We start from the raw sequence: 25,230 nt of genomic DNA on the forward strand, positions 1-25,230 counted from the left end.
AGAGAAAGTGCTTTGAAACCTGTAAAGCATCATATAAATAAAAGACGAATGGGTGGGGGGTGGGGTGGGGTGGGGGATGTCTTGGGGTCAAGTGCCATAGAGCAAACTGTCATTAAGTATAGGGCATTCAGCAGGAAATCTCCCCTTCAGAGGAAAAAATATTGTCTTCACCTGCTCCCGGGAAATGTTTACAGTGAAACTGAGTCAGGCCTCCCTGTAGAAACGAGAGGAAAAAAGAACAAGTAAATAAAGAGGCTGCTTCTCTTCTTAACAGAATTGACTGTTGTGGTGCCAGCCACACACAGCAAGCAGCAGATGTCCCTCTGAAGGGACAAGGAAGGGTCCCATTAAATTCCTAGACTCCTTTTCTTTCTTTTGTTTTTTAATGGCTGAAGGAAAAAAAATCCAACATCTTTTTTCTCCTTGGAAATAAATTTCTAATATCCACTATCAAGATGAAAAGTCACATGAGTCCTTTAAATATCTTGAAAGAGCTGGAGCCATGACCCCTGTTGCCTGGTGTTCAGCATCCCAGGACATCCCGTTTTCTAGCCCAGAAAGGGACAGACAGAAGCAGTCACATATTTAGGCCGCTCAATATTAACTGTGGATTCTCCTTCTTATGTGATTGTGGCTAAAGAGTCCCTGATCCAGGGATTCACAACCTGAGTCCAGGTTTTTTACAAACACAGACATACAAACAATCATATTTTCATATGTGTCTCTATATATAGACATATACATGTGTGTTTATATGTACACATATTATGTATTGCTACACAAATATAAATGTATCTATAAATATGTATATATATACACATATATCTATGTATCTATGTGTGTATACATATGTATATAGCTCTATATCATTTTAGATATGTATATATATGGGCACTGTTCCATATTGTATCCTATTTTATGTATATATATTCAATGCATATATGCACATGTGCATATAAATATATGCATACACATTTGATTATATGTATATACACACATGTATATAATTGTATTTCAAGATAATTGGTGTCTTTTGCCATCCTGTATATATTATTTTGTGCATTTAAAAATATGATTCAGAGAAGGGCTCCCCAGGCTTCCCGAGGGTGGTTTTAGTCCTTGATTTCCTCTCACCTTGGCTTTGTATCACCTCATTCATTACCCTCCTCCATGCACTCTGGATCTGGGAACATTGGTCTCCTTGATATCCCTCCACATGATAGTCCATCTCCCAGCTCCAGGCATTTTCATTAACTGAAATTCTCACCCTCCTCACTTCCACATCTGCTTCCCTCAAGTTCCATTTAAAATTCCACCTTCTACAAAAAGCCATCCCAACCCACCATGAATACTCATGCCTTCCTTTTGTTAATTCTCTCCAATTTTTTCCATATATACTGTTGTGTTATTTGAAATATTGTGGGACTAGCTGGGGTTTTCTAAAGTATTGCTACTTATAAATTAAAGTCTATTGCACCAGTTTGGGCAGTAAGCATTTATTATTAATTAAGATCCCATATTACTAAAGGATTGACCATGTGTCTGCCTGACTTCCTCACTAGTTCAGGCCTTACAGGCCTGAACAGTTACATACACAGCATGAAGAGTCCCAGGAAGGGGGCCAGAGAGAGCCCAGGGTAAGAGAGTAAGAGAAGGGCTAGGAGTGTAAGAGAGCAACCCTTTTATCCCCAGGGATTTTTATCCTCTTTCAGGTAAAGGTGGGTCACAACACATTGATCTAAGCTAACTGGTTAGCATCATTCTGCGGTCAAGGTGTTTCCTCCCCTAGCTAATCAGAAAGGTCACTCTGCATTCCTTTTGTTAAACTGCAGGCTCAAAGGCTGGGAAGGGGGAGAGATAGAAGCTTACACTGCCAAGTCTGGGTTTGTCCTAGAAATCTACCACTAGTAATTATTTTCTCACACTGTGTTTGTGCTGAGTTGCTTGCAGGTTGTCTTCCCCATGAGACTGTGAGCTCCTGGGGAGCAAGGGCCGCTCCTTGTCTGTCTTTGCAGGATACTTGGCACACAGTAGGTGCTCAATGAATGCTTATTGACTGACTGGCTGAGTGCTGTGGTTGGGCCATATCTGAAGGATATTTATGGAAGGACCTGTTAAGGATACCCAGAGAAGGGCACCAAGGGTGCTGAAGAGACTTGAATTTAGTCATCAGTTGCCTTTTCGATTGGATGAAAGGCAACATGTTCCCCCCCCCCAACTTTGCCAGCCTAAGAAAGCTAAGAATAGCCAATGAATTACAATTGGTAGCATGTTGGATTATCTTTGGTAGAACATTATAACCCCAGCAGAGCACACTGGCGTCGCCTTAGGGAATCCATGGGCATCCGGACAAAGCTTCAAAGACCTTAAGACACTATCCAAATGTCAGTCGTTGGTATTATTGTTATGTCATCATCATGTGCCTCGTGACACTGGGCAAGTCGCGTGATTCCTCAGTGACCTTTGACATGATATGATAATCATTTATGAAGTACTTCCTGTGTGCCAGGCACTCTGTTGGATGCTAGGGATAAAAACAAGGAGAAGACATGGAGTCCCCTCCCTCAAGGAGTTTACAATCTAATGAGGGGAGACAGCACCCAAAAAGAAGCTAAAAAGGAGGGGGGGCATGATGAATATGACGGCAGAGCAGCTGGTGACGCATGAAGAGATGGCTGAGCCCTCTTGAAAGGGAGGCTGTGGGAGGAGTTGTTTGCTCCACCCTCCAGGCCTCCAATCAGAGAGGCAGGCGGGAGCAGCGGAGGGGGCTGAAGAGGTGGGAGTGCCCAAGCTGAAGCAATCTCCAGGATCTTGTGTTTCCTGGTGATGACCCTGGGCAGGACATGATGAAGATGATGGTGGAGTTGAAACCAAGCAGAACAGCTGAGCCTTTTAAGAAGGTGCCAAATACACAAGGTGTCCTGACAATCTCACTGAAGTTCTAAGCTATTAAAGCTTAAGACTTTGGGGATACCCTGTGTTAGTAGTGGAAGGACTTTCCTCATCCGGGAGCTCACCTATCCCAGTGAAATCACAGATCCAGTCCTCATCCCTTATTTCAACAGATGCTGCTCCTCCCCCTGTCAGATTTAATTCCACAAGCCTACTGTGTGCTGGGCTCTGGATCTAGAAGATCTAAACATGAAGCCGTGCTTGTCCTCAGGGGGCTTACACTCTCACTGTACAATTTATCTCCCAGCAGTGCCTTCAATGCATTTTTTACTTTCGTTTATCGTTTTTCTCTTTACGTTCCAGCAACCGTGTTCCTGGAGTTTTGGAAGAGAAGGCGAGCAGTGATTGCTTATGACTGGGACTTGATCGACTGGGAAGAAGAGGAGGTTTGTATGAAAACGTGCCCCGCAGCTAGTAACACCATCCTTTTCCCCAGGTGGTCCCTGGCCCCGGCTGCATCCATGGAGGCAGGAGAGTATCACGGAGAGAGAGCCAGACTCAGGGCCAGGAAGGTCCAGGTCCAGGTTCTGCCACTCCCCAACTGGCTGGGTGACCATGGGCAAGTCGCTTCCACCTCTCAACGCCCCGGGGCAAATCCCTAAGATAACAAGTTACAGACAAGGTGTTGATGGCCATTGGTTTGTCAACGGACTTTGCTTCCCTGGAAGTCCCCTGTGCCAATGAAATCACAAATTCAGTCCCTGTCCCTGCCCTGTTACCCAGAGTCACTGAGAAATGTCCTTTCCCTACTATCTAGTCAGATTAAATAGATGGATACTCAGGTAAAATATTTAAATACTTACTATGTGCCCAGCACTGTCAAGTGCTAGGAACACATGCAAGCAAACAAAGCAGTACCTATTCTGCAGGAGCTCACAAACATGACAAAACATGAAGAAGAGCTGAAAAATTGGAGATGTGCAAATGCCTGGGGGAAGGTGGAGAAAGTGGGGGACTTTCTAGGTTTCCATGTCTATCCACCACTGTGGTTGCCTTTAACAAATGGAATAAAGCTGAACCCATTCTAGAAACTGGGTAAGATAAGTAAATGTTTATTACACACTTACTGTATGCAAGGAACTATGCTAAGTGCTAGGGATATAATTTTCCCTCCATTTAACTCCTTACCAATTCACATAAACCTCATAGGCATTTCATATGGTTGTTTACTTTGCACATCCAGTTTAGAGTCAGGAAGACCTAAGTTCAAATCCTGCCTCAGGGTGTGTGACCCTGGGCAAATCGTTTAACCTCTCTGTGCCTCAGTTTCCTCATCTGTCAAATGAGGATAATAAAAACACCCAAGGTTGCTGTGAGAATCAAATAATACTTATCAAGTGCTTTGCAAATCTTAATGCAGCATATAAACACTAGTTCTTCTTGTTTCTCTTCTCCATACCTGTCCCTTCCTCGGTGTCACTTGGCTTCTGCCCTGATTCTAACACTGACCAGCTTTCTCCCTGGGCTTATATATCCTCCACTTCGTTAAAAGCCCAGTCTCAGCTTGATCCTCTCCTCTATTGTTCAAACACACACACACACACACATGAACATTATATGAAATCTCCATCAAATAGAACCCAAAGCCTTGGTATTCTTTTCCTAATCCCGTAATTACTTTTTATTGTGACCTTTCAGGTTTGAGTTTATTTCGGCTAGATAAATCAGATCTCCATTTGTTTCAGAAGTCTCAAAAGCCCTGACTGTAGCTGGTCGAGATAGGTTTTCAATATGTTTTCAAAGGTAAAAATAAAATCGTTTGATTAAAGGCGAATTGCTTGTGATCAAGATTTTAATTGTCATATTTTTAGCTATCCAAACAGGAGAACAAAGAGAATAATTGAAGCTAGCTGAGAACTGCATTTTTCCATTTTCCAACATGGAGAATTTTCATCTTCACTGTGATGTTTGAGTTACTGCCTAGCAGTAGAGAGGAGATTTGTTCACTCGGGTCACTAGGGAACTACTTCAAAATAATCTTTTTGGTTCATGGCTTATAGTTTGATTTAATACAATAATGGAAATACTTGGGAGATTCTAAGAATATCTATCTGAATCTCCTACTTTAAAGAATGGTAGACCTGGGGTATACTTTCTTCAGACTGACCACTTCTTGATCTCATACTTGAGATCTGCCATAGTAGACTGGTTGCTTGCTTGATTACTTGTTTGGTGGGTGGAGAAGCTGTTACCAAAACAGTTGAATGGCAGGCAGGCCAGTGTAAAAGAGTGATTTGTCTGTGGGTCTGTTTGTTTGGTTTTTCTGTCTACAACTGCCCTGCCAATAAAAGTTGTCCATCTCTTCTTTAGGAAGAAATTCGGCCCCAGTTTGAAGCCAAATACTCCAAGAAAGAGCGGATGAACCCCATTTCAGGAAAACCAGAACCTTATCAAGCATTTACAGATAAATGCAGCAGACTTGTTGTTTCTGCATCTGGAATCTTTTTTATGGTTTGATGACTCTTTTCTATTTGCATTTTTTTCCTAAATGAAACTAACAGGCGATGTTTATATAAAGTACATTCAGAGACTTGACCTCATTTAATCTTCATATTAAACCTAAGAGCCAGGTGGGGGGTGGGTGGAAATAATGATTATTGTTCCCATTTTACAGATGGAGAAACTGAGGCTCAGAGGAAGGGAAGTGGCTTGCCTAAGGTCACCCAGCTAGTATATGTCTGAACTGAAGCAAGAATCCAGTTCTTGTCATTGTAGGGTCAATTATTTCTCTACACTCTTCTGTGAAGGCGTAATGAATCTATCAGTAAACATGTGTAGACGTTGTGCTAAGTGCTGAGGATGCAAGAAGAGGCTAAAGACTAACTACCCTCAAGGAGCTTACAGTCTAACGGGGGAGACAATAACCAAATAAATTTATACCACGCAAGCTATAGATGGGATAAATAAGAAATAACTAACAGAGGGAAGGCTTCCTGGAGAAGGAAGGCTGGAGTTGAGCTGGGACTTGAAGGAAGCCAGGGAGGTCAGTGGTCAGAGCATAAAGAGAAGTGACCCAAAGCCTCACTCTTGAACTACCCCTATCAAGAAGCAGCGTTAGGGTAATCTTGACATCTCCTCGCAGTCTGACCACAGTCGACCACGCAGGTTACTCACATGTTCCGCACGTTTTCAGGAGGAAGTAGACTAGTTGAAAGACACTAAGGCAGGGCAGATAGAGGAGCAGCCTTTGAGGTCAGGCAGACCTGTGTTCAAATCCTGCCTCTGACACGTATTTTGGGCAAAAAGTCCCTGCAACACGTCAGCACCTGCAGACGCTCATTAGTAGTTACAGAGGAGTTGCTGAGTCGCATCACTAGAGGAACTGAGCAACAACATTGATCTCTAAGGGCATCTAATCCAAGGTGAGAAAACTAAAGCTACCCAGTGTCACGTAGGTAGTAACCAAGGTGAGGCAGGATTCAAACCCAAGTCTTTAATTAAAAAAAAAAAATCCTGTGCCCCCTCTCCTATAACACCACACAACCCTCTCTACTTATTAGCTGCTTATGGTTGGACAAGTTCCATAACCTCCGTAGGTCTCAGTTTTCTCATCCATAAAATGGGGGTAATTATATTGTGAAAAGCAGAATGGTACAGTGGGAAGAGCCCACATTCTGAAGTCAGGTTTCCATCCTGCCTTTCATTACCTGTATGACCCTGGGCAAGTCATTTGGCCTCCCTGAGCCTCAGTTATCCTCACCTGTAAAATGAGGGGGCTGGACTAGATGGCTTTAAGTTTCCTCCAAGCTCACAAGCTCTGATCCTACCTACCGTAGAGGGTTTGTATGTCATCAAAAGTCTTGGTGCAGTATTATTCTTATCATCATCATTGTAGGTGCTTAATATAATTAAGGTACTTACTGGTTATTAAGCATTCATACCTTAAGACCTTTAGTAACTGCACCAGGACTTTTGGGACACCCTGTCCCTTAGCTGTGAGCTGACATGATGACAAAGCCCAGGGACTTCCAATGCCCAAGGCCACGTTCGCTTCTTCTGCCACACCTGAGCAGGAGCCGCTGGAAAGAGACCCGACCTAAGAATGGCAGCCAACCAAGTCAGATACACATTAGGACTGGGTAGGTAGACAAGGGGCCTAAAAAGCCAAGCACTAGGAGAGACCCCATCCCCTGAGACATGAGGGCCGGACGAGTACAGGGAATGGCGAATGGTCCGACTGGATGAGGAGCACAAGGACCGTGCTGGTTCTGCTGAGCCCTAAAGGACAGAACTAGGAATGATGGGCAGAAGCTCTCAGGAGGCAGGTTTCTACTCAACAAAAGAGGGGGAAACCATTTAGAACAATTGTTCTCAATGTCCCGAAGAAGAATGGACAGCTTCATGAGATAGTGGAAAGTCGGCAAGGTGAGGATAACTAGAAGACCACTTGGAAAGTATATTGTAAGGGAATCCATGTGGTGCAATGGAAAGAGCATGGCTCTGGAGTCAAAGGACCCAGGTTCAAATCCCACCTCTGACATGACTGCCTTTGCAACCCTACAACAGTCATTTCTCTTTTCTGGGCCTCAGTTTACCCAACAGCAAAATAAGTACATTGGACAAATTGGCTCTAAAATCCATGTTCTGGGAGCTCTCTGAAGCTTTACTTTCCTCACATGTTAAATGATGAGGGTTGGACTGGATGAGATTTCAGTCCCCCCTCTAGTCCTAACTCACTGGATCCTAGGCTAATTCTTCCAATGGAAACGACAGGGTTCAAAGTCTAGAGCAGTATAAAGTAAAAACTCTTTCCTCTCCTCTGGGAAGAAGATAAACTGTTCACACATGCCCCAAGAATTCTTTACTGAAATCCTGAAATAGGATTGTATAACAGCAACCCCTGATGGCTTGTCCAGATCAAATGAGTAAAAGCAACTCAAAGCACTTCATAAACTTGAAAGGGCTATATCAATATAAGTTATTCTTTTCTTATTGTTATTATTGTTACACATCAGTTAATATGAGTAGCTCAGTAACTTCCGGAGGGGGAGGGCTGATGAGTCCGACTCTTGGCTGGAGAGTGTTTCTAGGTGCAGGTGCCATATTTGAGGTACACTGTACAGGTCCTTCTTCTTACCCCTCTGGCATCCTGAAGTTCTCTGACCACCAAGTTCCACATAGCGCAGCTCATGTAAAAATTGTGGTTCAAGAGTCTTTATTCCCAGGTTGGAGACTAACGAGTCTTCATTTTGGATTGAAAGGCTGTGAAACTCAGGTTCGAGAAAGCCGAGTTCTCTTCCTGGGCTTGTGATGCAGTTGTCACGTAACCCACTGGGAACTGCAGGGATGCGATACGGAGATTTATTTCTACTTCTTATCCAAAATGTTTCACACAAGTTCTGAAGTCTTTAGAGAAATATAAAACAGTAAACTCAATTAGAATATGGAGTTATTCAGGGGAAGCACATCTCATAACAGAATTGTTAAGAGACAATCGTCCTTTATAATTTGAGTTACTCATTTCCAAATCATCTGAAATAGAGTAAATACAGTGCTCATAACAAGATAATACCAAAGAGGACAGAAATACAACAGGGAAACGATAAGGAAAAGATCTCCCACAGGACAGCTAGGTGGCACAATAGATAAAGCACTGAGGACTTGAGCTCAAATCCTATCTCAGACACTTATGATCTGTGTGACCCTGGACAAGTCATTTAAGCCCCATTGACTCCAAAAAAAGAAAGAAAAGATCTCCCTTTTAAAAGAAAATCTCTGTCTGGACATTTCACTGATGCTTACTTGGCAGCCAGATACAGTGGAAAGAGAATTAACTGGCTTTAGAATCAGAGGAGCTGGGTTCAAATCTATGGGACTTTGGGCAAATGATTTAAGCTCTGCCAACTGAGAGGTTGGCTTAGATGGCTTTCAAGGTTTCCAGCCATCTCTAGATCTAGGAACCTTTGATCTTTTGTCACTTAACCTCCCTAGACGTCAGTTTCTTCATATGTAAGATGGACCGGGGTGTGCTGATAAATGTTTAACAACAGGGTCTGGAGGGGGAAATGGACCCACAACCTGTTAAGTTTAAGCAGCATCATTAACATTTTCTCCATCACTTTCTTAGCACTAGGCAGTCAACCAAACAAATCCAGCCAATTTTCAAGGTGCAAATGCTCACCCTGAAAATTTAACAGTCAGCTTTTATCCTGTCAGAATTGTCCCCAGCACACTCCTAGACTAGATCAGAGGTGTCATCCTCCCTGACCAGAAGAATAGGTCAATTCCTCTAAAATATTATTGGGAAATGTTTAACAAAATAAAAATACAATACAACATAGATAATGCTGATCTGTGCTCTTCAAAGTCAGTACCCATCAATCTGTAGTTTCTATTTGTTGAACCCTACAGTTTTTGACCAGAAGTCCTTCCTAGTTCTAGAGAGATCGCATGATCTAGCCTTATCACTAATACTGAGAGATTTGGGGTTTTTTTTTCTGATGGAGATGATTCTCTTGAAGCCCAAAGCCCACAAGGCCATCTCTGTTTCTTCCTCTGCAGATCTGTGTGGTGATTGCTGCTGTGTTTGGAATCGTCATTTACCGTGTTGTGACTGTCAGTACTTTTGCTGCCTTCAAGTGGGCTTTAATCAGGAATAACTCTCAGGTTGCGACCACAGGAACAGCAGTGTGCATCAACTTTTGTATCATCATGCTGCTGAATGTGGTAAGTAAGCGAGAGAAGAAGGGGTGGGGAAGATACTGGTGACCTGGCTGGACGCAAGGCAAACGCGGCCCTACTCTCCTGGCACTAGGAGGACACCCCTCGCCCTCCCCCTCAGCCCCAGGAGAGTCACAGCTCATCCACTGCTTGTCTCGCTTACCCTTTTACACTCCCCGGGAGTGTGGGCACACGGGACTTTTCCAAGCTGTTGGAAGAGCTGTGGTGAGTACTAAAATCCTGGGTTCGAATCCCACCTCAGTGACTTGCCAACTGTGAGCCTTGAACCTTGAGCCTCGCTTAACCTCCAAGGCTGAGCATCTTTGTCTTTAAGCCCCCATGTCCCAAGGTGTCTGTGATGTTCAGTTGTGAGCATCCTATCAAACACTTCTGAATCTATATTAATATGCCACAAGATTAATTTTGTTGTTGTTAGAGGCAGGCTGGCTTAAAGGAGGAAGTACTGGCTCTGGAGTAGGAAAAAACTGGGTTCTTGTCCCACCCCTAACACGGAGGGGCTGTGAGACCCGCAGCAAATCCAAGCCTCTCTTAGCCTCAACTTGGATAATCCTGTCACCTGCTTCCAGAGTTGTTGTAGAGAATCATAGGAAACAGCAAAAAAACTCGAAAACTTTCATTTCTTTGTACTGATTACTGAGGCTCTTGAGGTGCGTGGGGAAAGTGTTTTGCAAATCTTAAAGAACGATATAAAATAGGAGTTAGGGTTGTCCTCATCATCATTCTTTTGATGGGGTCCCAGTAGAAATAGTCCTGGAACAAAGGGCCACCCTGCTATTATTCTTGGACATTTAATATTTCTAGACTCTTCTTGCATAGGCAGATAAAATAACTGCTTTTTATAGTGAAATAGCAGGCCAGCTCATCTTCCATAGGCTCACCAAGAGCATCTAACTCCCAAGTCTCTATAGTTTGAAGCTTTCTGTTTTGTGGAGTTTAGAAGTTAGGAGTGTTTGGGACCACAGCATCTATGAAAAATGGGGCTCTTAAGTTTTTATGGATCAAATTTAAGTCCCCTATGGGAAAGAGTTCAGTCTGTAACAATGGACTGGTCTCAGTTCAGTTCACCAGCTGAATTCTCCAGGTTTTTTTGAGCTCTGTAGGACTATTTTATATTTTGAGATTTCCTATCACAAATAGGAAGTTTATCATCTGTCAGTCCATGAAAGAGAATATTCCGAGGTATAATCCTAGTCTCAAGGTCACGCCTTGCTAAATATTTGAATGGTGCTTTTTTTTTTTTTTTTGGTGAGGCAATTGGGGTTAAGTGACTTGCCCAGGTTCACACAGCTAGTAAGTGTTAAGTAAGTGTCTGAGGCCGGATTTGAACTTAGGTCCTCCTGACTCCAGGGCCGGTGCTCTATCCACTGTGCCACCTAGCTGCCCCAGTGCTCGTTTTTTAAAAGCCTACATCATTAGAAATGCTACTGCTACCATCTACTACCACCACCACCATTGCCATAGTCACTACAACCACCATCACCACCACTGGTGGAATACAAGTCCTCCTCCTCCAAGTGCTATATAGACATTAGCTATTATTATGGCTACTGTTGCTGAAGAGTACCATGGTGGTAAAGAAAGTGGTTGGAACTTCCAAGACAGATAAAATGGGGAGGGGGAGGGGAGGCTTATAAACATCACAGAAGACATCGTCACTTGCAAAGGATACACACAATAGCAACTGTCCCCTAAGACATTTAAGTGTCATTCTTCAATATTGAGATTCTTCTTCTGCAAAGTAAAGCAGCCCTCTGAATTATGGAAAATTCTCCCTGTACACATGGTTGGCAACCCTCTCCCACTGACTGTCTCACTCACCGTTATGCACATGGAGGAGCACATGTAGTCAGGATGACAAGTATTGAAGGGATACACAGAGAAGGAAGATGTGTGGCCACATTCCTAAGGATGCACCCCAGCTGAAGCCCTCTCCCTCATCAGAGTTGCTGATGCTGTCTGTTGATCTAAATGTCTCTTTCCTCCAAAGGAGAGAGGTAGGGAGAGTGTGTCTGCTATTTTAGTTCCTAGTCCCAGGGGCTACTTTAGCTCTTTGTGATCCAGACTCCATGTGTGGCCTCTCAGAGAAACCCTCAAGTCTGAATTGGAGAGTTCTTAACCCAGAGTGTGTGAACTTGTTTATTTTAATATTTTGGTAGCTTATTTCATTATGATTGGTTCCCGTTGTAATCCTTTGTATTGTGTTTTATGCATTTGAAACAATTACATTGGGTCCTGAAATTGAAGTCTGGAAGGCTTCACGTTAAAGCCTGTCTCATGGGGCAGCTAGGTGGCTCAGTGGATAGAGCACCGGCCCTGGATTCAGGAGTACCTGAGTTCAAATCCGGCCTCAGACACTTAACACTTACTAGCTGTGTGACCCTGGGCAAGTCACTCAGCCCCAATTGCCTTACCGGAAAAAAAAAAATAAATAAATAAAGCCTGTCTCAGTTAACTCTTAGACATGTGACCGTGGGCCTCGGTTCATCATCTATAAAATGGGGATAACAACACTGACTAGGATTGTTGTTAGGATGTGGTGAGATAATATCTGTAAAGTGCTAGAGAAATTTTAAATATAATAATACTCTGCTAACTGTTGCTATTGTTATTTTTTTGGTTGTTATTATTCTGCGAAGAGGTCTTGTAGGCTTCACCAAACTTCCACAGATGTCCGCAACACAAAAAAGGATAAGTGCCCCATATCTGTTTAATCCTTCAACAAGTATTTATTGAGCATCCTCTATGTCAGGCTCTGGGATACAATTACGCACAAATGAAACACTCTCTGCTCACAGGGAGCTTATATTCATTTCTGCCCCAGAGGCCACTCCCTGACCTCAGTGAATGATCTGACTCAGGATTGGGAAATGCCTTTCACCTCTCCCCTCCCCACCAATGCCAGTCATTGCTCATAGAGAACACATCCTGGGAGCCAGCCTGAAAGGGGTGAGCTGGGACTGCCCATCTTCGTCCTGCTCCTCTCTGCACAAATTAATGGCATCAGAAGTCAACTCTTCCTGTTAAGAGAAGTGGACATAAGTCCCATGAGCGTGTGCTGGCCTCTTGACAACATGCTTTTTCATAATAATAATAAAATAATAATAATATTTAAATGAAGGGAAATCATGAAATCTATTTCCCCCCGCCAAATTCATAGAATGGATAAATCCTTGAAAAGCCATAGGCAGAGTATGAGGGACCTTGTGTGTTTCCCTTTGGTGAAAGGTTCAAGTTTTCTCCAGTCTCACTAAGCCGAGGGAGCCACAGCCCAGGAGAGATGAGGATGTTCTGTGTGTGTGCTCATGCTTTGTTTGCAGAACAGAAGGGACTCTGGGGTTGGTCCGAGATTGGTTTCTTCCCCAATCTTTCTGAGAAGTCACACGATAAATTAAATGCTACAGTAATTGAAAAAGACTGTTAGGAGGTCCCAGGGGGTTAGATACGTTAACATAACCTGCATCCATTGCTGTGAAGGAGGTCGAGGGACTGGCCCTGAGATTTCACGTCTAGATGAAAGGACTTCTGCCAACTCATTTCTGAGAGAGTTACCTTGCTGAGCATTGAGTGGTTCAGTGATAAATACCCAGGATTACACTGTCAGCGGGCCTCAGAGGCAGCACCTGAACTCAGGTCCTCTGGACTCTGAGGTCAGATTCCTGATAAGCCAGTGTCTCTCTTTCTGAGGTGAAAGAATCCTTCCTACAAAATGAGGAAAACCTTCTTTGGGAATTATTGTTCTATCAGAATTATTATTCTGTTGGATAATGATAGCACCTAACTCACAGGTGAAAGAGCCAAAGAAGATGGTGTATTCAAAGTTTAAAACGCCTCACACGTCTAGGCTATTAAGATTACCCACCCACTGTGTCTAATCTTCACCGTATCCACTTGTGACAACATTATTATGTATTGTGTCCGACAACTGTGCTAACAGACCCTTTATTATTGATGGTGCCGTCTCAAGAGGTCCTTGGTGCTCCAACATATTTTTAGCTGTGAAGGCTTTTGTGATATTCATAATACATGTAGATGTGGGAGCAAAGCAGTCATTGCTATAGACTCCAAAGAGTGGACGTGAGTGGAATCCAAAGCTGGTGGAGACCATGGGGGCCATCTTGTCCAACCCCCTCCTTTTACAGATGACAAAACTGAGGCCCAGGGAGATTCAGTGACTTTCCCAGAGGGTAAGCAGTTGACCAGGTCTTTTGACTTTGGGCTCCCTGCCATTCTGCCCCCCGACCCCCCGCCAGGAATGCTGAAGCTTTAAGTCATGCAGAATCCAATTTTCAAGAAATAGGCGCTTACCAGTACATACCTCCCAATACAGGTGCCCTGGCTTCTGCTCAAAATGACATCATTGCTGGGTTTGGGTTTTTTCCAAGATAGGTGGGTGCATTTAAATGGTGTATACCTGTAATTTAGGTATTTGTCATCACGCTTAATTGTGTGACTAATCCATGCTGCAGTGTTCCTAACTGAAAAATTGTTGACTCACACAACCTGAAAGCTGAATGAGGGATCTATTATTGTCATTTCATTATTCCAAAAATGGCCCTAGAGGGCATTTGAATGAATTGTGTTTTCAAGTAACTGACAACATCTAGAGCTTTGTGTGTTTCTATCATCCTGTATATTTGGTAACCAGCAGACAATGAATGTTCCCAACCTTAAGACTCCAGGCTTGCTTAGTTTTGATGTTCCGAAGCAATTCAGTTTGTTTCCTTTGGGGGGGGGCGGATATCTTTTCCCTCAAGTTTCATTTAGTATTTGAGTGTTCATAGATACATTTCCTTGGCATTTCTACCACCTTGATAGGAAAAGATGGGAAAGACAAGCTCATAAGCCCTACACATGAACTTGTATCCCTGAACATTTGGTGTAAACTCCTTCAGAGAAGAGATAATATCACCTTTCTCTTCGTATTCCCAATTCTTTTTTTTTTTTTTAGTGAGGCAATTGGGGTTAAGTGACTTGCCCAGGGTCACACAGCTAGTAAGTGTTAAGTGTCTGAGGCCGGATTTGAACTCAGGTACTCCTGACTTCAGGGCCGGTGCTCTATCCACTGCGCTACCTAGCTGCCCCGTATTCCCAATTCTTAACAAGAGTGTCTGCCACATCTTAGGTAATTAATGCTTTCTGGATGATAGAGTCATTGGTTGACTGATTGACTGAACAGGCTTTAGAGATCATCTAATCATTGGTGTCCAACTCAACTAGAAACAAGCTACATATTGACTTAGAAAACCATGGATTAGCGGTATCTATGTTGTGTTGTATTTTTATTTGTTAAACATTTTCTGATTAATTTTAATGGTACTCAGGAGTTTTGGCCCCTTATGGCCAAGGCCTTGAGTTTGAGAGCATTGTTTTAAAAGAAAAATTCTTTGTTTGGGCTTTCACCCTGATTGAGGAAGCAACACTCAGGACAGAGAATTAAAATGAGTTTATTATAAGTATGTCAAGGTGGCAACATGTTGAGGGGTTGTGCAGTGGAGATCAGCAATCGCTTGAAAACTGATCCAGCTTTTATGGTTAACTTTGGTGATAAGATAAAGACAAATGAGACAGGTCCACATCAGCCCTTGTATCTCAGTTCCTCCCCAAAGTAGGAGTAAGTGACAATTTTCAGGTACAAATAGGTATGGGGTGACTTGACTGCATGACAAATATCAAGGTCCTGGGTAAGGCCTACCCCCCAACACTGGTTGGCAAGCAAGTTTGGGAAGAATAGGTCACTGAGCCAGCATAACTTTCAATATCTAATTCACTCTACCTTCCTTGTTTACTGATGATGCAACAGATCTAGGATAGAGAAATCGCTAGAAATAGATGTTGACAGAGAGAAAATAAGTAGCCTCTATTTTTGTTCTTAATATCCATACTTTTTCTGAAACCCTCCTTAATCACACTTGCAGTAAGTGATATCTCCTGCTATGAAACTACTATGAATAGCCCTTATTGATTGAACCACTTATAGGGCACTTATGTACTTACCTTATAATCGGATTCTCTCTGCGTGTCTTCTCCCTCCAAATGGAACAGAAGGTCTTGGGCTGGCAGCCACCACAGACTTGTATAAGCTCAGAAATCTTAAAGGGCATCGAGGGCAACCCATACCTGAAAAAGATATCCCCTTGACACCATCAGTCAAACAGCAGGCATTTATTGGGCACCTACAGTGTGCCAGGAACTAGGAAATGAAGGCAAAAGCAAGACAATCCCTGTCCTTAAGGAGCTCATAAGTCTTCCTTTCTATTAAGGGAGAAAACATGTCCCTCTATAATCATATACAGAATGAATAATACACAGATAGGTCTTCCTATTCTTACTATAGCCCCATCTTTAGTTCGTAACTATCCTTAGTCTTTAACAGGAATCCAAGAATTTCTGAGAACCAATCAATAATCAATTTCTCAAGAAATATGTATTGAGCACCTACTATGTGCCAGGCAGTTTGCTAAATGCTGGGGAGACAAAAAAAGGAGAAATACAGTCTCATACAATGTAATTTAATGAGAACTACTAAAACTCTTTGGGACCACTCAAGGGTCACTTAATACTGACCCAATAATGGTCTACCCTTTCTCTAGAATAACCTTGTCTCTGACCTACTGTCAGTTAGATGTGAACTCTGGTTCTTTTCCATTGCAGGGATGGATCAGAGCTACACTACCCTCAGGCTCTTAGTTTCTCTGGAAGGCCATCATCCATTTGCAAGATGGTCACTCAAGCCCTTGCCCAGTGGAGAAGTCTAGTTCCATGGCACAGTGAGCCCTCAATAAATGTTGGCTGGTGTTTACATTGTGCTGAGGAATTGAGGGATACATGAGCTGGCCTGTGTTTTCATAGGTAGAGGTGCTCCCAGTGAGAAAATTCCCTCTCCTAATATAAATTGGTCCCTGTGGCAATTTATAGTCTTAGAGAGTTGCCTTAGAACAGTTAAGCAACTTGTCCAGAGTCTCAGAGACAGTATGTGTGAGAGGTAAGATGTGAACCCAGGTCTTTCTGACACTGAGGCTTGACTTCTGTGACTATGCCACAGCACTTCATGGTCCTAAGAAATTATCATGTGTTCAGAGGAAATAACTTATTTCCACGGGATGTTGACCCCTAAAAAGGGAGTTCAGAAGACATAGGGTTTGTTGCCACAAACTTGCCCACCTCCCCAGGGTCCTTCTAGAACATGGCTCCCATAAAAATGAACGGGTTCTTTTGGAGGGGAGGGGGAGCTTCCAATTTGATTGCAGGGTCACTCGCTTCTTCTCTAGTTGCATAGTTGGGGGTCTGTGCACTTCGCTTTCTGAATCGTGAAATATTTTTCTTCTTGTTTTGCAGTTGTATGAAAAAGTTGCTCTTCTTCTGACAAATTTAGGTAAGTGGCAATGTTTTCCTTCACCCTATTGCAGGGTGGGATGTGCAAAGACTATGGTGGGGTGAAGGCGAAGACGCCCTGTGTTTAGACACAGGCAGTGACAATTTCTGAACTGGCCTAAGATGGGGAACCATTAAACTCTTTATAACAAAGAAAGATAGCTAAGCAAAACCAACCAACACAGTGACTGTATCTGAGAGGATATGCGATATTGCACACCCCTTGCCCCCCACTTCTCAACCACGAGGAATGGGGGGGGTGTTTCATCACCTTTTGTTTGGGGTCGATATTGGTCATTAGATGGATACTCTTTGGAAGTTATTATAGAGAAAGAAATACAAGAGTTGTTTGCTTTGTTTGTTTTGTTTTCCCTTTAGGGAGTTGATTAGGGAGGTGACATGGTGAAGTACAGTCTATAGAATAAGAGGACTTGGGTTCAAATCCCATCCCTGGGTGAATTTGGGCAAATCACACAACTTCCTTAGAACTCAATTTCCTCATCTATAAGATGAGAGCACTGAATGAGATGGCTCCACAATCCTTCCTGTAGATCTATGATCCGAAATAACTTTACTTCCCTGAGCCCCAGTTTCCTCATTTTAAGACAAAAAAGAGAGGGTTGGACTGGTAGACTCTGAGGTCCCTTTCAGCTCGACAGCTACGATCCTATGGCCTTAAAGGCCGAGATTCTTTGCCTGTTTCCATGTCACCTGAGATGATCTTATTCACACGGTGCCTCACACATAGTAGGGGCATAAAAAATACTTTTTGAATTGAATTAAGTTTGCATTTGGGGTGTATCTTCACAGGAACAAAATTTAAATAGTAGAACATTTTTAAAAAACTACCCATTATACAGTAGGCAAAGTTTCCGTTTGCTCATTTGGCCAAAGGACTTGCTGTGGAGTGACTAGATGAGGTCAAGGCCCACCCTCTGATGCTCACTACCCATATGACAAACCACAAAAGCCTTTGAACCTCCAGAGGCCTCGGTTTCTTCATCAGGAAAGAGAAGGGGGCTGGACTAGCAGGTCTATTGACATTTGGCCAATCCTGAGGTCCCTTCAAGCTCCTCTTGTTCCTAAGATCTTATGTCAATATTTTACAACTCACACAGGATTGATTTAATTTTCAGGTATATCACACCCTCAGGTGGTTGTTACGAAGGGTGGAAATAAGCTTGTCACCACGAATCCCTCCAGGCCTGTGATCTATGACTCAGTGAAAAACTGTATCCATCCGAGTGAGCTCTATCGAGCCCACCAAGAAATGGGATGGGCTGAGGGGAAGCTATGAACAGACTACAAATGTGTAACACACTCGGGATGTAAAGACCAGCTCTGATTTTATTACACAAGTTGTTAGTCCCTAAATTTATAGACACAGTTGCTCATGAATGACCCGTGTTGGCTCATTTCCCTCTGTAGTTCTCCCAGTGTGAAATGCTTGTTGATTTCTTGCCATTGAGTCTCTCTGTGCAGCCCTGATGAGAAATAACATGGGTAGGAAATCCAATGTAGGACCACCAACTGACTGTATGAGCAAAGGGATTAGACTCGATAGCGAGGCCAGGGACTAGTACCAGTCTGTTACCCTCACAGCCTCATTTCTTTATCTGTTAAATGGGCATAATGTTAATGAGGAAATCATGTTTCTAATGAGCATAGACAGATATAAAGAAGGGTAGTGAAAGTCACTGGAGAGGAGCCTTTTTAAGCAAATGCCCATTCATCTAAGGGCTGGTTGGATACCCAGGGAGCTCTGCTCCCCGGATCTCCCCATCTCCTGACTGTAGCTTTCCCATGTCCACCTCTTAGAATTCCCAGGTTTATTCAAAGTCCAGCTCCATGACCACCTTCCTCCATGAGACCTTTCCTGATTTCTCTCAGCTAGTACCTGGCCTCAAAAATGAGTTACGGGGCGGGGGGGGGGGGCAGCTAGGTGGCGCAGTGGATAAGGCACCGGCCCTGGAGTCAGGAGGACCTGAGTTCAAATCCGGCCTCAGACACTTGACACTTACTAGCTGTGTGACCCTGAGCAAGTCACTTAACCCTCATTGCCCCACCAAAAACAAAAAAACCAAAAAGAATTACTTCCTATATACTCTGTATGTTTACATATATATGTATGTAATGATATACACACATACATATATAGTTGTTTGATTGTTTTTCAGTTGTGTCTGACTCTCCCTGACCCCATTTGGGGTTTTGTTGGCAGAGATACTGGAGTGGTTTGCCATTTCCTTCTCCAGCTCATTTTACAGGTGACGAAACTGAGGCCAGCAGAGTTAAGTGACTTGCCCAGGGTCACACAGCTGGGAAGTGTCTGAGGTCAGATTTGAACTTAGGAAGATGAGTTTTCCTAACTTTAGGCCAGGCACTCATTACACCACCTAGCTGCTCGCTCGCTCAGTTGCTCTCCCTCTCCCTCTCTCTCCCTCTCTTTTTCCCTCCCTCCGTCCCTCACATATACATACATACATACATGTATGTATATAACATGTATATGTCACACATATGTGTTTATGCACCTATATGCATATGTACACATATATATTAATATATAACTGGTAAATATACATGTTGTCTCTCCCCCCCAAAGAATATTACTTTCAGAAGGACAGGGCCTATTTGATTTTGGTCTTGGTATTATCTCCAGTACCTGGCACATTGACTCGAATATAATAGATGTCTAATTAATGTGCATTGGTTGATTGACTATGAGACCACAGAGGTAAAATCTGGGCCCAGCACTAACAACAGAGCCATTATTATATCCTCTCTTAATAGCAACCTGGTCCTATTCTGAAGCCTAACCTCTTAGATCATTTTAAACCGAAATGATTCTCTTTCCTCTTCTTTTTCTGATGGCTTTCCAGGAAACATTTTGAGTTTGCCCTTATTGAAAAATTGGCACAAAGGAATGATGGAGATAAGCAGCAAAAAAAGAAAAAAAGAAAAATTGGCACAGAAATGAAATACTGAGGTGAACTATTCTAAACTTCAGAAATTGGGGGAAGAGAAAAAAAGCCTTTTTTTTGCATTTAATGGGGTTTTTGACAAGTACTTGAGTTGAGAATACAGTTAGGCATAAGTGAAACTAATGTTCGGAAGCACAATCTGTGGCAGCCATACTTTTTTTTGGGGGGGGGGGGAAGGCAATTGGGGTTAAGTGACTTGCCCAGGGTCACACAGCTAGTAAGTGTCAGGTGTCTGAGGTCGGATTTGAACTCAGGTCCTCCTGAATCCAGGGCTGGTGCTTTATCCACTGCGCCACCTAGCTGTCCCTGGCAGTCATACATTCTTCAAAATATGTTTTATAGCCATGGAACTAGAGGTACTTTAAAAGAATAGGGCCCCTGCCTGAGATTAGGAGCCTGGAAAGCAGATTTAGCATTGTCAATTGAGGCACTCCGAGGAAGACAACCAGAGGGAAACAATGCCTGTAAAAATCACTGAGACAGCTCAATTCCGGGAAAGCAGAGACATGGTTTATATAATTTCCAAACAAAGAAAGGTGGGAAATGGGAGAGAGAGGCTGGAAATGGGCTGATCCAAGGAGGGAACAGGGTGTGAGCTCCAGGCATGAGAGGAGGAGACTGCCGGGAAGCAGAGGGAGGAAGAATCCCAGGGACCAGGGCACTGACATCTTGTTACATTGAACAGAGCACATAAAATAATCACAGTTGCACCCACAGTCCCTGGCCTGAGTAGAAACAAGAAAAGCTGGATGTCGGATGTGTCAGGATAGCTCTAAGAAGCCAAGGCCGACAGATTATCTGGAGACCGCCCAAGGCTGGCTTGAGCTAAACCAGCTGCAGGGTCACTGATTCTGCACTTCCAACTAGGCATCACTCTTGGTCCCTGCAAAGCCATTCTGTATCCCGATTCGTCAAATCAGTCCTGTACAGCTCCCCTTCAGTTACCCGGATAACTGGGAGATTCTCAGGGGGCTTGGACAAATTACGGTAGTTATCATAGCCCTTTTCACAGCACTTGCTGCAAGACCAGCTCTTTTCCTTGGAACCCAGCCATGGGGGGAGAATGTGCAGTACCAGACACCAGGGATACAAAGGCAGAAACAAAACTAGCCCTGCCCCCCAGCCCCAGGGAGCTCATATTTTACTGGGATGGGGAAATATAGCACATAAACATGCTGAGAGAGAGAGAGAGAGAGAGAGAGAGAGAGAGAGAGAGAGAGAGAGAGAGAGAGAGAGCTCTAATGACCAGTGGGCATCCAGGAAGGCTTCCTGGAGGAGGTGTCACATGAAGAGTTTCAAAGGAAACAAAGGAATCTAAGAGAGAGGTGAGGAAGGAACACACTCCAGCCATTGAGGACAAAAACTCAGAGGCAGAAAAGAGACTGGGGCATTGGGTAGGTGGCAAATCTGATCCCCTCTCATTATCCTAACACTAAGTCTTAATTAGAAGGAGAGACTGGGTTGGGGCCATCTAGTTCACCTCTCCCTATTTTATAGATGAGGGACTGGGGCCCAGGAAGGCTGAGCAATTTGCCCAGGGTCCCACTGGCAGTAAAAACAGCAGAAGAGAGATTTGTTCCTACAGCATCTGCTTCCAAATGTAATACTCCTTCCAACACCCTATGGTGCCTCTCTAGATGTCCACATCATGGCACTGACTGAGGCCCAACAATAACAGTTATTAAACCCCGACTGTATGCAGAGTATTGTTGTGGAGGGGGACGTAGTGATCGTAATAATTAGTATTCATATAGTACATTAAGTTTTGCAAAATACTTTGTATATGTTACCTCATCTAATCCTCACAACTCTGGAAGGGAGGTGTAGTTACTATTCCCATTTTACAGATAAAGAAACTGAGACACAAAGAGGTGAGGTAATTTGCCCCATTCCCACACCCAGTAAGAACCTGAGGCAGAATTTGAAATCAAGGCTTGCTGATGGGAAGTCTGGCATTCCATCCACTACTCCACCCAGCTGACAAATAAGATACAGTTCTCCCTTCAAGGAGTTCAGTCTAGGAGTAAGGACAAAAAAGCAGGAATGCACCAGAACCACTTGATTGTTGAATCTCCAGAGACATTATTTTTCTTTCGGGGCAATGAGGGTTAAGTGACTTGCCCAGGTTCACACAGCTATTAACTGTCAAGTGTCCGAGGCTGGATTTGAACTCGGGTCCTCCTGAATCCAGAACTGGTGCTTTATCCACTGTGCCACCTAGCTGTCCCTAGGAGACAACAGACTGTAAGCATTTAGTTACACCTCAGAAATTGGCAAACTCTACAAATTAGAGCTTGATTTATTATTTCCACTTATTGTCTACTCTCAAATGACAGAGAAAATGTTAATAATGAAGAATATATTTTAAAGTGCATACTTTTGTTTTTGGAGAGGCAGCTGTTAAACATTTACCAACACACTACTGGACAAAAGACACAAAGAAAATGTCCAGGACATTTCAGGGATGAAGTGTAAGGTTCGGCTTAACATGGGTTCCCCAGGGAGGGGGCTAGGCTGCTCTCCCAGAACTTTTTGCCTTGACTTCAATACTAGGGGAACCTGTGATTTTATCATTTGGTAATCACTCCACCACTGCAGTGGGGCCTTTCTGAGGCAGGGGCCTGGACCATCAGGTTAAGGCTCCCCCATTCTCCCTTTTTGTCCACAGAGCAGCCCCGCACGGAATCTGAGTGGGAGAACAGCTTCACTTTGAAGATGTTTCTTTTCCAGTTTGTCAATCTGAACAGTTCTACCTTTTACATTGCATTCTTCCTTGGAAGGTAAGGACCCCAGTCCTCGCATCTCCTCGTGTGTAGACAGCAGAGAAGGGGTAGGTGGCTGGGCTATGGGCAGCTGGGGGCTCAGGTGACATTTCTGTACTGGGGAAGGTCTGGGCCCAAGATGTTGTTCAGGCTTCTAGGGTTCTCAGAGTAGAAAACCCAAACTGCGCACACTTAGCCAGAGCACAGTGTTACTGCAAACCTTGGCACTAGAATTCAGTGGGAACCTGTAACTCCTAAAGCCTTTTTACAACAGGGTACAACAGAGAGGTCCCCCAGAAACAGAAGAAGTCCATGTGGTCGGTGGAAGAGGCCCTGGTTCTGGAGTCAAAGACCTGTGTTCCAGGGGCAGCTAGGTGGCGCAGTGGATAAAGCACCGGCCCTGGATTCAGGAGTTCCTGAGTTCAAATCCAGCCTCAGACACTTGACACTTACTAGCTGTGTGACCCTGGGCAAGTCACTTAACCCCCATTGCCCTGCGCAAAAAAAAAATTAAAAAAAAAAAAAAGACATGTGTTCCAGTCCGACCTCTGACCCTCCCTGTCTGACCTCAAGCCCCTCTCTTAAGAGTCTGTTTCCTCATCACTAAAGTGAAGGAGCTGGACACAACGCCCTCTGAAGATCCCTCCAGCTCAAAAACCCAGGACCCCTTTACAAGTCATTTCCCCTGCCCAGGCCTCAGCTTCCTTATCTGTAAAATGAGGGTTTGGCCCCAGGTCCCATCTCGCCGTAAGTCTGTCTGTCATGCCAGTGGCGTGGCCTTGGGCGGCTCGCTGCACCTGCTCCTTATCTGTCTAATGACCGGAGGGTGAGATGACCCCCTGGGTCCTTTCCAGCTCTAGGTCTATGATCCCAGGGCCTCCTTAGGCCTCAGGTTCCACATGGTGAAATGAAGGCCCCTGATAAATCCCGGCCCTTCCAGCCCCCCTTCCTGGTCTGAGGTCAGAGATCACTGGAAAGACCCTTTTGTGAATACATGATACCTTTGGGATTGGGGGAGGATGAAATCAGGAAACCTTCCCGCTCAGGAAGGATCACGGGCTAATTACTAAGGAAATGAAGCCTTTTAAGGCAGCCGATGTGATCAAGCTGTGCCCACTGGCAGAACAGGATTAAGCAGATGCCGTTGTAAGCCCAGCCTTGCTCTGACCTCCTGAGAAATGGAAAGAGGACCCTTACTCCATCCCCCTCATCCCCATCTCCTCTCAGAATTCTAAGACCTCCACTCGTGCCTTTCATGCCTAACAGAAGTAGAGGGCACGGCACTTGCATTTGTGAACAGCAGGTGTTTAAGCCGCCCACATCCCGTCACCCAGAGAAACCAACTCCTTGGTTCTGTGGCCAGGGCCGGGGCTCTTCCAACGTTCTACAGCTCAAAGAACAGGAGGAAGCAGAGAAATGGAAAGGCAGGTCTGACCTTGGAGAAAGGGGTGGCACAGGGAATGGGGCTGACAGAGGCCACCAAAGGGGCCCCTGCTTCCCAGCTCATGAAATGAACCCATCATCCAGTCCCTGCTTTGAGAGACAAGGAAGGGGCCGGCAGTGAAGAAGGATGAGGGGCGGGCGCCTGGGGCAGATGGAGATGCTATTTGTATTAGCTCTCCAGTTACTGGTGTGGCTGGCGCGGAATTCTAGCCCAGACTCTCATTTCCCAGGAGTGACAGATATTGCTACAAAAAGCCAGTTCAGGGAAGTTTAAAGATTCCATCTTATCCAGGACTCAATTTATAAGAACACTTCTTACAGGGGGTCGGCAGCACAGGCTTGCATAGGGATATTCATACTATCCTCAGGGCAAGGCCCCAGCACATGCTCATATGCCTGGGCACACACACCCCATCCAGGGGGCATGCAGGTGTGTGGTCAGGAGACCCTGTGCTTTGGCTCAGCATTTGCTAAATAGTGAACATTACATTGGATCAGAAAGGGAGAGCCGGTGCCACTGCCTGTGGGCCATGAGACCAGAAACCGTGGACATTCTGGGACTTGCCAGTGACCCCCCACCCCGCCCCCAGCCAGGCTGCTCTCATTCTTGAAAAAGACAGGGCTTTGCTTGCCCCTTAGGTAGGACGTCATCGTTCAATTGATTTATTTTGAGAGAAGAGCTAGACTGTGTCAAGCATGAACTGAGTGAGGCCTGCTGTGTGCCGAGCATTAATGTGGTCTCTTGTGTTGAAGGTTTACAGGACACCCAGGTGCCTATCTGAGGCTGATAAACCGGTGGAGACTAGAAGAGGTCTGTATTCGCTCCAGGATGCCTAGCCTTCTATAGCCTTCAAATGAGTAACATGGGGCAGGGTTGGGGTGGAGGGGAGGGGGGGAAGGAACAGAGAGAGAGGAAAAAAAAAAAAAAGGAAAAACCAAAGTCCTTGATTTGGGCAGAGCTATAAGTAGGGATTCTTATGCCAGAGACAAATTCTGTGGGGGAAGGTAGGGGGGGGATAAAGAGGATACTAACTTAA

The 25,230-nt window shown here is 44.3% G+C and overlaps 1 protein-coding gene across 5 annotated transcripts in view; it reads left to right on the forward strand.

The window, feature by feature from the left end:
- The window catches only part of ANO4 (anoctamin 4), a 444,684-nt gene that overhangs the window by 382,966 nt on the left and 36,488 nt on the right, over positions 1-25,230 (forward strand). For all 5 annotated transcript variants that reach the window (XM_043969145.1, XM_043969146.1, XM_043969147.1 and 2 more), the window contains 6 exons: positions 3,256-3,338; positions 5,263-5,403; positions 9,454-9,618; positions 16,969-17,005; positions 22,657-22,768; positions 24,947-25,004. In XM_043969145.1, coding sequence (XP_043825080.1) covers positions 3,256-3,338; positions 5,263-5,403; positions 9,454-9,618; positions 16,969-17,005; positions 22,657-22,768; positions 24,947-25,004 — 596 coding nt within the window. The remainder of the gene's footprint in view (positions 1-3,255; positions 3,339-5,262; positions 5,404-9,453; positions 9,619-16,968; positions 17,006-22,656; positions 22,769-24,946; positions 25,005-25,230) is intronic.

The sequence above is a fragment of the Dromiciops gliroides genome, chromosome 5, assembly GCF_019393635.1.
Source record: "Dromiciops gliroides isolate mDroGli1 chromosome 5, mDroGli1.pri, whole genome shotgun sequence".
NCBI classification, from domain to species: Eukaryota; Metazoa; Chordata; class Mammalia; order Microbiotheria; family Microbiotheriidae; genus Dromiciops; species Dromiciops gliroides.